A 13,338-nucleotide genomic window follows, 5' to 3' on the forward strand; every position below is an offset into this window, starting at 1 on the left:
TCAGTGCATCGACGACATTTTAAGTAAAAATAGGGGAACGGGGAAAGAAGTCTATCTGACACTTCCTTTCATATTCATGCAAACACATGCACGAAGGAAACTAAACCAAGACCTATCACGCAGTAATAAAGACTGCATTTCTCAGATATCGTTTCATTTATTTTGGAGACAGAGCATTATTTAAGTCTGAAACAGGACTTGATACGACTTTCTTAATTCCTCACACCTGAACCTTCAGCTGAGATGACTTGCAAGGCACTTTGTGCTCTGGCATGGGAGATAAAAATTCCAGAGCCTGGTGCTCTCCCAGAAGGATGGGTAATTTCAGAGGTGCAATTAACTATTTCTTAAGAAATATTGGATTTCTGCATGCTTTGCCGGAGGAACTTGCGCAGGCTGATTTCTTCTGGCGGACCGCCTTTGGCTGACATCTGTAGCAGCAATCACGGGGGTTGCTGGTAACCAGGGCTACCCCACAAACAGCACTGCTGCGAATCAGGAGACACCTACGTTACAAGGGTTGTTAGAGAGCAAATTTAAGAGAAAACGGAAACCTCCCTTTCAATGCCAGAAATAACGGTTCTACGTAAGTGCTTCTGCTCCCTGGCTCTGATGCAGAAGAGGGATGAGGGCACATGTGAGAAGTGCAGGAGTGCCACCTCACAGCTCTGGGTAGTAAAACAGACGATCTGGCCCAGTGCTTCCTAATTTTAAGCTTTAAGTACCCACCCCAGCCCCTCGGGTAGGAAGTTCTCAGGTTCTGCTACCGTCACTGTGGATCCTCCCAGGAAGGAGCAGTTGTGGCCAAGTATCCAAACACAACCTATGTCTGTAAGGCTATAATTAACTCTTGTTAATTTGTATTTCCAGTTGGAAATCATTGCTACCCACCCCACTCCAAAAACACTCCAACTACTGAGAAAAGATGGATGTTTGCAGTTCGGATGCTTTGAAATAATGCTTTAAGAAAACATTTGTTCAAGGCTTAATGTGTCTTAGTTCAGCTTCTGGTACTTTATAAGCTACCCTTTACACTTTGGCAGCTTTCAATTTCCGTGTGTCTAGTGACATGACTGGTTAACTTGTGCTGATAACATGAATTGCAACGAAGGGGTAACTGCCTCTTTCCTTGCAGAGCTACACAACATTTCTCCTTATTTATCTGATGGAAGTCTTCCAACGTGAGGAAATCCTCAGGCACAGACTGAAGGGTTTAGCCTATGACACTCAGCACGCACGCACAACGATGCCGTTGTATGCCTCAGACCTGGATTTCTCTTGGACAAAACCTTCCTGTGACTGCAAGGTTAGAACGGATCATACAATTACAGCTGTTAAAAATCATAAAGAACTGCTGCTGCCCAAATAACAAATAAAAATAATTCCAGTCTCAGAAGGACTGAGGTAAGATTGCAAGACTACCCAAACACTCTCTAAGTTTGGTGATCTAGAAGACAACCACTGACAATGTGCTTTATAAATTGCTACTGCTGAGGGTCGGAGGATAGGTGGGATTCTGAATGTGGCTCTCAGTTCAGGTAGACCATACAACATCTAGCAATTACAAAAGGTCACCATATGCAAACAGGAAACAATACACTTGGACGTTATTGCAGTTTTCAATAGGCTGTTCATAAAAACACACTCTAGCTTCAAAAATAAAATTAAAAAAACCCAAGCCCATTGCTATCCTCTTCGAGACCTTCTTCTGGTGTGCCCTAAGGGTCTCTTAGACCTGATTTGCAGAAAAGTAATGATAAAACAGTCCCAGCAACTCTACTTCAGTGACACAATTTTAACTTCTTCTCTCAGACAACGGGATCCCTTTGTCAAACAGAACAGAAGTAGCTACAAATAAGCTACTCCTTGTGTTTTCTAAATCCACCAAAATGAAAGAATAGGCTTCTTCTTATATTCATGTAACATCACATTCACAGTTTTAACATGTTTTCAGTCATCCCACATCTCCGCATCTCATATTAGCATGGAAGAAAGCTATTTCTGCTACAAAGAATACAGTGACTTCATTTACTACACATAAAGTGAATTAGCAACTTACCTCTATCTGCTTATCTTTGAAGATGCTATTGATGCTGTTGTTAAAAGCTGCTCCAGAGAACATAGAGGTTATTGGATATGTCAAGTCTAGAATAGTCTTAAACACTGAGTTCATAACCTAAAAAGAAAGGGGAAAAAAAAAAAAAGCATTTCAAAGGTAACTATATGCAAGAATCCATATGAAATGTATGCATTAATGTATGCAATTCCAGATTCTACATCCAACACAATGGAAGCACTGCTATTGTAAGTACAAAAGTTGTCAAGGGGACAAAAATACAACTACAAAAACTACAACCAGTAACTCCTTGTATGGTGTCATACATTTAAAACGAAAAGCAGCAAACTTTGTAGCCAGTTTGCAATAAGGCTATGAAAGAATGTACATTTGCACTGCTTCCCTTCTACCCGTAAGTCAAAATGTCCCTCTAAAGCAGTGTGCACGGGCACAGGTTTCTGCTGTAACAAATGCATGTGAATGGTACAGTTTAATTCTTGATTATTTTTCTTTTAATAACAGAAAGATATTATTAGTGATCTCCCTCTTCATTATCCTTTTGAGTTGAAACTTCAGCTTGTTTAAAGTTTTCCACAGTGCATGTGCAGTTCACCTGTGTGCACTTCACTTAATTTTTCTTCCAGTCTGAAGTTTTTGATAATAAGTGTAAGCACTTACAAAAACGTGTACGTGATTTTCTGGGACTGCAACGAGGTTAACTCAGTCACACTTTAAAGAGCTTTAAACACACTTTCTATGTATTAGTGTCAATTATTTTTCATTCCGAAGTGAGTTATTGTGCTCTTCACCTGCTGCTTGGTAGCCAGCATTTAGATACTACTATGGGCACTCATAAGCTAGAGAAACCAAATCACATTAGATTTCCTAAAGCACTACAGATACCTACTGTATGACATAACAGCGGCAGGCACTGTCAAATGTGTCTCTTCTAAACACACGTATACCATAATTAAGCTTTCATGGATTCTTCCCCCCCCCCCCCTCCATTTCAAGTGCATTACATCTGTGTGCTAACCTACAAGATAAAATGATGAAAATAGAATCATAGAATAGTTTGGGTTGGAAAGGACCTTTAAAGGTCATCCAGTCCAATCCCCTGCCATGGGCAGGGACATCTTCAACTAGATCAGGTTGCTCAGAGCCCCGTCCCACCTGACCTTGAATGTTCCCAGGGATGGGGCATCTGCCACCTCTCTGGGCAACCTGTGCCAGTGTTTTGCCACCCTCATTGTAAAAAATTTCTTCCTTATATCTAATCTAAATCTACCCTCTTTTAGTTTAAAACCATTCCCTCTTGTCCTGTTGCAACAGGCCTTGCTAAAAAGTTTGCGGCCATCTTTCTTATAAGCCCCCTTAAATACCTAAATTATATGGCATTATGGCCACTGTATTTGTCCTATAACCATGCTATTGGTCTCAAATTCTAATAAATCCTAACAAAATTCAATGTCTAATATATTACATCATACTCAGTTAAAATGCAATAGAAGACCAAAAAAGCCCAATGAACTCATTTGCAATTAAGAAGGGTTTCACTGGACGAAATATTTCTATTACATGAAGTATCTTCTCTCCACATGTTCTCTATAATGTAACACACAACTTAACAGACAATATAGCATTGTACCCAGGCAGAGACCTACAGCATGAAACAGCCTCTAAACCTGCAGCCTATTAAAGGATCTGTGATCAACATCTGGCATTTGCTTTACTCTAGCAATGATTTAGAGAAGAGCAGGATTAGGCTACATTGTCATGTCCAGCTGCTTTTAAATATACATTAGGTATCTGCCCAGAGAATACATATCCAACTATTAAAAAAAAAAAAAAAAAAAAGAAAAAAAGATCCTTAAAAACAAGTATATAAACAGGAAAGGTGGGAGAACGTAAAAGCCTTAGCACAAAACCAATTATGAAGCTGTCACCTTCATTCACATCCTCATTTTAGGTTCTGATGGGGTGAGGACAGTGTGCCAACCTAACTATAGACATGCTACCCACAGATTCAGAGTTAAATGGAATTAGTTTTGTACTTAAAATAGGGATTTGGTCTCTGACATTACTTAGAATGATTAAATCAAGGAAAGAGGCATTTACAGAAAGTCCCTTATTTAATACTGAAGAAAAATCTCTCCAACTCAGCACCAAACATTGGGCTATCCTTGTTGTGAATGATATTTATAATGCCGAGCCTCTACATTTTCCCTACAATTAATGCTCTGAGTAATCTTGTACATGAACAAAATACTTCTAATTAATAGTTATTTCTTAATATTCTCATTTCTCATAACTAGAAGATGCCCTTTTAGCAGACGCTGATGGCCAACAGCCTCCCTCAGCCTTCCACTTACCATTCTCAAGATAAATTAAGTTAAAGATCACTCTTTGGAAAGGCAGCCAGAGCCTTCTGACTCTTCTCCACTTCATACTTCTCTACTAACCAACAGCACAAGGGCCAACACCAGTGTCTCCAAGAACGACGCAGCTTCAGTTCCCTACAGCACAGTGATGGGAGGCACAGCCTTAAGGCATCTCTACCAATTCTCTTAGGAGAGAGCAGGTATTTTAGAATTCTTCATTAACTTCTCACGAACTTTCATTTCTACAGCTCTGCTGCAAGATGAGCTTTCTTAAAAAGACCTTCAACCCTAAAATTATTTTTAAAAGCTACCCCATGGTATAAGGCAACTTCAACAAGGAAGTATTTAGTTTAGAGAAGGATTACCTCTGTCAATCAGTTCCACTGAAAAATGACAGCATGTGAGAACGAAAGAGAGAAAATTATACAAAAGAGAAACATTTGTTGAGTTGGAAAGGAAACAGATTCCAGCACATAAAAAGAGAAGATAAAACAAAGATAAACACAGGCTAACACACTTAGACAACATCACTCTACGTTTATAGTGTGACCAGAATTTGTGCAGAGCAAAGTCAAGCATTTGACTCCAGCCTCCTTGGGTGCTCGCATCGCCTGCCAGCGTGACAGCGAGCAGCTTTCCCAGTTCACTCCCTCGCTGCCGGCCAGGGGCCCTTTTTGTCATACAGACACTGAGGTGCAGATGGCTGCACCCTCCTTGGGTGGCTGCTTGTGCACTGCTGCCTGCTAAGGCTTGTGGTTAAGCTCTTGCGCTCCATCTGAGAAGAGAAGTGCAATATTTCCAATGCTTACCATGGCCCACTGCCTAGCTTTGATCCTCATCTGACTGTAGCTGCGTTCTTCGGCGTACAAGGCACTCATAAAAGCACCAATAGATGTTCCTCCAATCATATCTACGGGGATGCCAGCTTCAGTCAGCGCTCTGATAACTCCCACTTGGGAGCATCCCCTGTGCCAAGAAAAGGAAAAAAAAAAAAAAAAGAAAAGACAAGACATTATCAGTCAAACAGCCATTGAAAGAGCATAAAAACATGAATGCCACCTTCTAAGGGAATGTGAGTGTGCACTAGCTAAACTGCCAATCTATTGCTAAACAAGCTTCAATGCCAGAAACAAACATTATGAATGCAGAAATATTCAAACAGACTCCCTGCGGATCCTAGGAAATACAGACCACCCAGCCTGACTTCAGTATGAAAGGCAGCGATACGAAAACAACAGCCAAGAATCAAGCCAGTGGATATGCAAGGGAAAAGTCAACATGGCTTTAAGGGAGCAATGCATCAAAAAATCTAATAGGGTTCTTCCAAAGCAGCCAAGAACGGCTGGATTTCAGAGACCTTTCCACAAGTTTCTTTTCCAGTGATTCTTCAAAGAAACTCAGCCAGCCTGGGATCACGGAATGGGTCACCACATGGATTAATAATGAATTTCAAGATGGAAAACAAAGAGCAAGAAGAGACAAACAGTGATGAGAAGGCAGAAGTTTCGTCTGCACACAGACCCAGGAAAGGGGCAGATGAGGAGGCGACATCTGAGGATGATGCAAGTTCCTTCAGGACAGTAAATGTATTCCCTGATTTACAGAAGTGCAGAAAGAACTCGGAGCAATGATGGAGTCACGTGATAAACAACAGATGAACCTCAGTACTGATGGGACAAGAGGGAAACAGAAGTAGCAATGCCACCACAGCAATAAGCTTTTAACTACCTCCGCTCACACACCGAGATTTTGGAACCACTGTGGATATTCTCTGAAAAATATTAACCTAGTGTTCAGTGCAAATCCAAAAGCCAAGTCAGAGAAACCGGAATAAAACAGTAAACATAAGAATATACATCCATGATGCACCAGGATTTTGAAAACTGCAAGCAAGCTCAGACTTCTCACAAAAAAAAAAAAAAAAAAAAGCAGAACTAGAAAATGACAAAGAGAAGCACAAAACATGACCAGAATATGGAAAGGACTTCACGTGAGAAGAAACTAGGCTCAAATCTGTGACTGGGGAAGATCATGACTAAGGGGAGACACACAGGGCCAGCCAATGATACCACCATGCAGAAAGTTTAATGTAAAGGAAAGAATTTGCACACAGACACGTGTATGTAAAGCACAAATTAAGGAAACCATTGTTACACATGCTGAAGAGGTCAAATCACAGATGGATTTAAATGCGGACTGGAGGAATCAAAGGTATCAGGCTGTCAGTGGCTACTAAACATGAAAAATCAGAGGTGCAACCTCGCGTTCAGGAAGCTCACAAGCTGCTAATTGTTGCAAATACTTGTTTCTGAAGCAATCGCTACTACCTACCATCAGAAAAGGTAGGTGGAACATTTGATCTGATCTTATGAAAAGCAATCCCCTAATGGGAGAGGGATCCCTGTCCGCTCTGCAGAACCATTACAGAAGCAGAAAAATTACCAGCGGAGGCTGATTGCCTTCTTATCAGTACAAAATTATGGCCTCCAGTTTCAAATGCTTTGTCCAATTAATATCAGGTAAGTCAATAACTTCATTCCACCTGGATGGATGCTTTGCAGTCTAACCCATACAGCTGTAAAATCCTCCTTTTCCCATTTTCATCCCATTTTTCTGTTCCCCCACGGTTTGCTCTATTTCCATCCTCTTTCCCCTTGCTGTTTACATCCTATAAATACTTGCTAACAGCTGCCAAGTCCATCGTAGGTGTCATTTGGCCAAGCTATGCTGAACACATTCTTTCCATCTAAATAAATCCCTTCCAGCTGCTGAAATGCTTTGAGACAGGTTCTCGGTTATACTGGTGTAAATGACTTCAATGACAGATCTGCGCTGGTGTAATCCAAGAGCAGAAAGTGGCTTGTTCGGCTTTCCTCTCCAAATTCTCCTTCCCCTGCTTTACTATTGCTTCTTCTCATAAGATGCTCTAAGTTAAAATAATTCTATTTTCATCCCTGCCAGAGCAGCCCATTGTTTTTAGGCTTTTAGATCGCAGCTATTTTTGCAATCTGCTTCTTGTGCCTGGCACTTACGGCTGCCTTATCCCTGCGTGTAAGTCACGAGCTGACACTGATGTTTCGCTGAGGAACCGACCTTACACTATCCAACCTGCTTTCTGGAAAAAGCCTACATCATGTGGATTTGTTAAGACATGTCAAGTACTGTAAAGCATTTCCTGCTTGGAGGGCAATTTTAAACTGGCCAGGACTAGCTCCAGACTGGACTGTCTCCCTTTAACCTCTTCCGAAACTGGATCCCATTCATGCGTTCATGCGTCCATAAAACACAAGGGATTTGATGTGATCACTCTGGATTTGCTTTTACTTTGCTCTGTGATGTCCATGAATAAATAACAAAAGATTATTATTACTTCTGTTGGCAAGCCTCTGTGTCTTGCATTGCAGAGTCCCTGGCAATAATACAATCTTCCAGCTAAATGTGTAACAGCCAATTATCTCCAACAGATGCATCGATTTCAAAGCACTGACCTGCAAGATAGCAATGAAAGTACTTTTCTTGCTCAGAAAGGGACCTCCTACTGACTGCCAGACTAAGTCATGTTTCATTTATACACGACTACAAAGCTGATTCTTCCAGTTCCAGCATCCTGAACAGCTTCATGGTTGAATCCATTTGTGCAAACTAAAATCCCGAGGAAAGGCAAATGTGCCTGAACCCACCTAATTTCTCCACGCACCACCCAGCCTCCTAAAGATATTCCTTCTTCTTAACAGTTTTTTCCCCTCCTTACAGCTTTAGGCCATCATTACCCCAGCAATGCTACTACATGAAACTTCTCAACAACTCCTCGCAGGTGGTTCTCTCTTGGCCACTTCTCCGCAGCTCTCCGCGTACGTAAACACGGGCAGGCTGCCAAGGGAAGCCGTGTGCCGGAGCCGGCGCTCTGCCAGGCAGCAGGCATCCCGCTCGCTGACAACTTGCCGGCGCGTCAGGATAGCCGGTGTGGGCAGCTCTCATACTACAACTAAAGAGGGAAAGAAATTGAAGCCAGGAGCTACATCCCTGTTAACAGTCAGAGAACTAGCGCAAAAAAAAAAACCACAAACAGGGATCATGCGCTTCATGTAATACCAGGCGCAATTTCACAGGAGATCTGTCCCATTTTAGGGCAATACGTGAAAATACAAGTGTTTGGCAAGAGAAGTACAAAGGACAATTGCTTGTGGCAACGCTGTATGTACATGTCCGTGCCAGAGCACTTGTGTGGAGCGGAGGAAGGGAAGGGGAAATCTCCGGTTACCTGGCTGACACCGAGCTGAATGTCACTTACTCCGGAGGTAAGGAGGAACAGGGGAAGCCATCCAGATACGGGGAATGAGCTTCTCAGATGCACAGTATGTTGCTGGAGCTGCACATGCAGCTGTCCTTTGCCTTAAAGCCGCCTGACGGTGCAGCTGGATGGAGCATTTCCCCTGCCAGGATTAACGCCTGTCCCCAGGACAGTGACAGGGACTCCTGGCACCAAGGACAAATGACTTTCAAATAATTTGTACCAGAACCCAAAGACTTGCCCAAGAAGTGCAGAGTCTATATATTAACAAAAACTCTTTTCCATCATGTATCACTCCCTAGTTCAGGCCTGATTAATGAGTGCCCTTTGCAGAGAGAGAGGAAACAGCACCAACCAGTTTGAGGAAGAACTGGAAATAAGAGCCACGCTCCGTTTTCACCCCTGCCACTGCCTCGCAATCTGATCTGAGCCAGGCAAGTCGCGGGCTGCTCTGTGCATCAGCTGCCCTGCAGTGCCGCTTCCTGCACTACTTACCAAGCTTGTGCTTGCAATATGCTTCAAAAGCCTCCAAAAGCAGTGCCGTGCTTCCTAAATTTCAAGCGCCATCTCTTCTTTGTACTAATGATCACAAATAAGTGACCAGGAAGCAGGGAGAGGAATTACGGGGTTGAAGACGTGCTTCCTTGAAATAACACGGCACAGCAAGCAGAGAGCACAGACTTTCTGCCAGAAGGTCTCGCAGGAAAATTCCTGCTCCTGAAACAAGCCCGTGCTTTCATCCCTCGGGGAAATGCCACTGGCATGTGACTGTAATGCACGAAGGCCAGAGCACAACTGATAAAAGAAAAATTCTTCTGCGAGACGTGCATGTGTCTGCTCCACACGTGCCTGCCAGAGCTCAGATTAGATATGACTCTCGGGAAGAAGCGAGCAAACGCAGCAGGACAGTTCAGATTAAAGCGTCAGCAGGAATACAAGCTGTTCTCTGTGCTCAGGTCAGGGGGCTGAAGAAAATACAATTAATACAAAAACAGAGACTGTGCACCAATATTTTCTCCACAAGCCACGCTTAACATATCAATAGGATGTTGTCTGTCAGCGCTAGGAAGAATAAACATGATACCGTGAGCACACAGAGAGGGGACGCTCGTTTTTCAGACCGTGACTAATGGAGCAGCAAGGCAAGGCTGCAGCTTGAACATGCTGCACACCTCCGAAGTCCACTTCAGTTTCAGAAAGGAAGAGAAAATACAGCTCAGGTATTCAGCCTCCCCAGCACCTTCATCAGGATGAAGATCTCTCTGAATGCACTGAAGAGATGTTATTTCCTTTGGTTAAAAGCAGGATTAAGGTCATGGCTGCTGCAGAGCTCTACCGTGTCTCTAACGAAAGCCTCCCTGGAGCAAGACACACGGTTTGCTGCACCACCTTCCTGACGTAATTAAGTGGCAAAGTAGGTAGAAAAACAGAGAAATTGCCAAGGGGACTTTACTGAGCTCCACTAGAGCCTAACAAACCTGAATGAAGGCTCCCTCATAACCTTAGAACTCCTAAAGAAATAAAGCTATACAAATAAAAACAGCTTTTCCTTCATATAACAGTTTTAAATCAAAGCACGTTATGAGCAGTTGTTAGATCACCCAGTTTACGGGGTAAGCACAGATGAATATGTATTTACGAATCCATTTCAGAGACGTGCATAAGCGGTGCATCGGACAACGATTCCCCCAACAATTTGAAAGTGCTAGAAATAAACTGAAGCTGACTGAGCTTCCAGCCCGCGGGAACGGACAGCACGTCCCGAAACACCACCAGGTACGGCACGCGGGCTCACCTGCACTTCTCAGACCGGGATCCCAAAACTGGGGCTGGTTACCGAATTAGTGGGTCTCAGCCTAACACATCCAGCTACATCCACTACAGAACTGCTATCTGAATAACATCTTTTGTGGTGGTGGTGTTAGATACCTTCTCAGAGCTATGCTGGAGGTGCTCATTGTATTGGGGCAGGGGGGAAGATTAGATGTTATTTAAATGAAGGGCTATATAAAGCAGTATCTGGAAATGTGAGATAAAGAGAAGTTTCTTCTTCATATAAAAATAAGCATTTTTTGGTACATGTTTTGTTGTTAATCCTGACGTTGAGTGGCACGGTCACTGACTTCGAAATCAAGCAAGTCGTCTACAAGTTGCAACCGTATTATCTCCAATTTGGCACCTTCAGTCTTTTGCAGCTGCAACAATACATACAAACATCACTTTGAGAACTAATCATACTTGTATCTTTCCAATTATTTCCCAGCTTTTCCGACCATAAAACTTCTCGGTATCATAAATTTGCCAGAATACTTACAGTGATTGAGCTGTCACCTCAAAAAGATAACAGAAACCAGACCACTGCATTTCTGCTCCTGCTGTACTACTTGCACACTTATGAGGAAGTTTCCAATCAGGACAACATTAATTAATTAATTAAGCCCCATTTCTAAGCTAAATAGAGGCAATAATCCCACATTACCTGGTTCTCACCCCAACATCCAGCTACTAACAAGATCCTTCCCAGCAGCTGCCCTGAAGGAAGCTTTCTCCCTTCCACTGCTCATTTAAAACTGTCCCCAGTTACACACGTATTGATCCAGCGACCTGAATTCTTCCTCTCTTCCCCTCCATTAGCAACAGCCTCGTTTCATCCTCCCACTTAGCTTTGCCCTCAGATTCCCACCATCTCCTTAACTCAGAGATAAGGAGCCGTCTTCCCCTTCGCCTTGCCATGCTATAGAGATTGCACATTAACCCTGCGCGCTCAGGGCTACGCAGGCATGTTCGGCAGAAAAAGCAACTCCTATTTATCACAACAGTGAAACTACCTTCCTGCAAGAAAAGCCAAATACAATGTCCTTTCACTACTGACCTTGTTTCTGCTTTATATACCAGCTTTAGAACAAGCTTTAAACAGAGAGATTTGTGCCTGACAGAAATAAATGAGCAAAAATTGTTCAGTCCTTCCCGGAGGGCTGTCAGGTCTACCCACTCCTGGGGTGTGAAGGGATACATGAGTAAGCCATCGGAGGGGAGAAAAAACACAAAATAAAGCCAAAAGTAAATCAGAAAATGCACCAGGGTTTTTGTTTTCTGATCCCACCTGCCAGCAGCTCTGGCAGGCGCATGCAGGAGGAGGAAGGAGGGAAGAGAGGCTGAATGGCAAACTGCACCCCCCATCACTCTCTACTTGGGAATGCCAAACAAAATCCTGTCTCTTACTCTGAGCCAAGAAACAATTCAGTTATCTGCAAAGATAGATAATTTTATTTGGAAAACAAATATATCCTCCTTCCCCCATCCCTTTGAGACTTATTTGTGAAAAGTCTTAGAAGAACCCATTTTGAGCACAATGGAAGCTGCAGAAATAACACAAAAGAATAGCACTTTAAAGATTTTAACTGTGATTTTATTTACAACTTCTCCAATCTCCTCTTTCTTAACAGGAAAGCTCATTGCCCAGATAAGGTTAGACAGAGATTCCTAAAAATCACAGCAATTGCAAGAGCTTTACCATCTTCCTGAGAGCACGTGGACTTGCCAACAGAGCATTACAACTGCTACATGGAAAGCATTCCCTCAAACTTGCAGCTCTGTAACACAGCACATGTCTTTTCAGCTGAGAAAAAGAGGTGCAAAACTAGTAACAAGAGTTAAACCACAACGCCACTATCTCCTTGTTTAATTTCATCTGTATATCAAAGTACTGCTATGAATAAATGAGTTTGGTGGGTTGAAGACTGGAGATCAGGACAGGACAGTCCAAATAAACCATATGCAATTAATTTTTATTTTTTTAAGTCATAACCTTGAAGTAGATGGCTCCCGAGCTCCCGCTGCTTGGAGGATTTAATAGAAGCCATTAAAATCTTCAACCTCCATGGCAAATGGGAGCAAATGAGCAATTACATAGCTGCTACAGATGGGAAAAAGAAAAATCAGATCATTAAGCATTACGTGGGTGCCAAGTCACATGAACACGGCTTTTATGTGCATGTGATGACCCAACACAACTCACCGAGCAATTAACATTCAGATCTGGTAATAGCCACATGGTTCTCTCTCTGTTTAAGACAACCGCACTCTGAGGCAGAATTTTGAACTGATGCATAAACACGATTAATATGGCTGAGCTCTCGGGCAATACACAAGATGGTCCGTCCCTGAAGAAAACAAAGCAAAGCCTCTTAGGAGCAATTACGCTGCAGTCTGTTACCAACCATTTGCAAACAGAAACTCTGAGGCCTTCAGTACAAGTTCACAGCCATGTCTCATGAGGTTTTCTCAACAAAAGCAAATACTCAGAACTTACCATTTTATTTTTAGGACTTGCGTTTTGTTTGTTCAAACAATATACTCTAGGGCTGACCTGGATAAGACTCAAATTAGGTATCCAACATAAGTTATCATCTTTTCCAAGGAAGAGCCCACATTGCTTATCTTTCTCCTTCAGCCTCTACAAAACTGCACCAAAAGTAAAACACCAAGTCAAAGGTGTAATTTTATCTTTAAGGATAAAGTGTTTAGACTCTTCTCTGTTATTTTAGCTCCTGGATATTGCCCTGAAATCAAATCTGCTTTTTGAAAGACACAGGGAATCCAGAAGCCTG

The 13,338-nt window shown here is 42.5% G+C and overlaps 1 protein-coding gene across 7 annotated transcripts in view; it reads right to left on the reverse strand.

The window, feature by feature from the left end:
• The window catches only part of PNPLA7 (patatin like domain 7, lysophospholipase), a 117,425-nt gene that overhangs the window by 20,446 nt on the left and 83,641 nt on the right, over positions 1–13,338 (reverse strand). For all 7 annotated transcript variants that reach the window (XR_012676760.1, XM_075170488.1, XM_075170489.1 and 4 more), the window contains 2 exons: positions 5,247–5,403; positions 2,060–2,176 (listed from right to left, as the gene is read on the reverse strand). Coding sequence is in view for 6 of the 7 variants with exons in the window: in XM_075170488.1 (XP_075026589.1) it covers positions 2,060–2,176; positions 5,247–5,403 (274 nt within the window). In the remaining variant the exon portion in view is untranslated. The remainder of the gene's footprint in view (positions 1–2,059; positions 2,177–5,246; positions 5,404–13,338) is intronic.

Source organism: Calonectris borealis, chromosome 21, assembly GCF_964195595.1.
Source record: "Calonectris borealis chromosome 21, bCalBor7.hap1.2, whole genome shotgun sequence".
Classification (NCBI taxonomy): domain Eukaryota; kingdom Metazoa; phylum Chordata; class Aves; order Procellariiformes; family Procellariidae; genus Calonectris; species Calonectris borealis.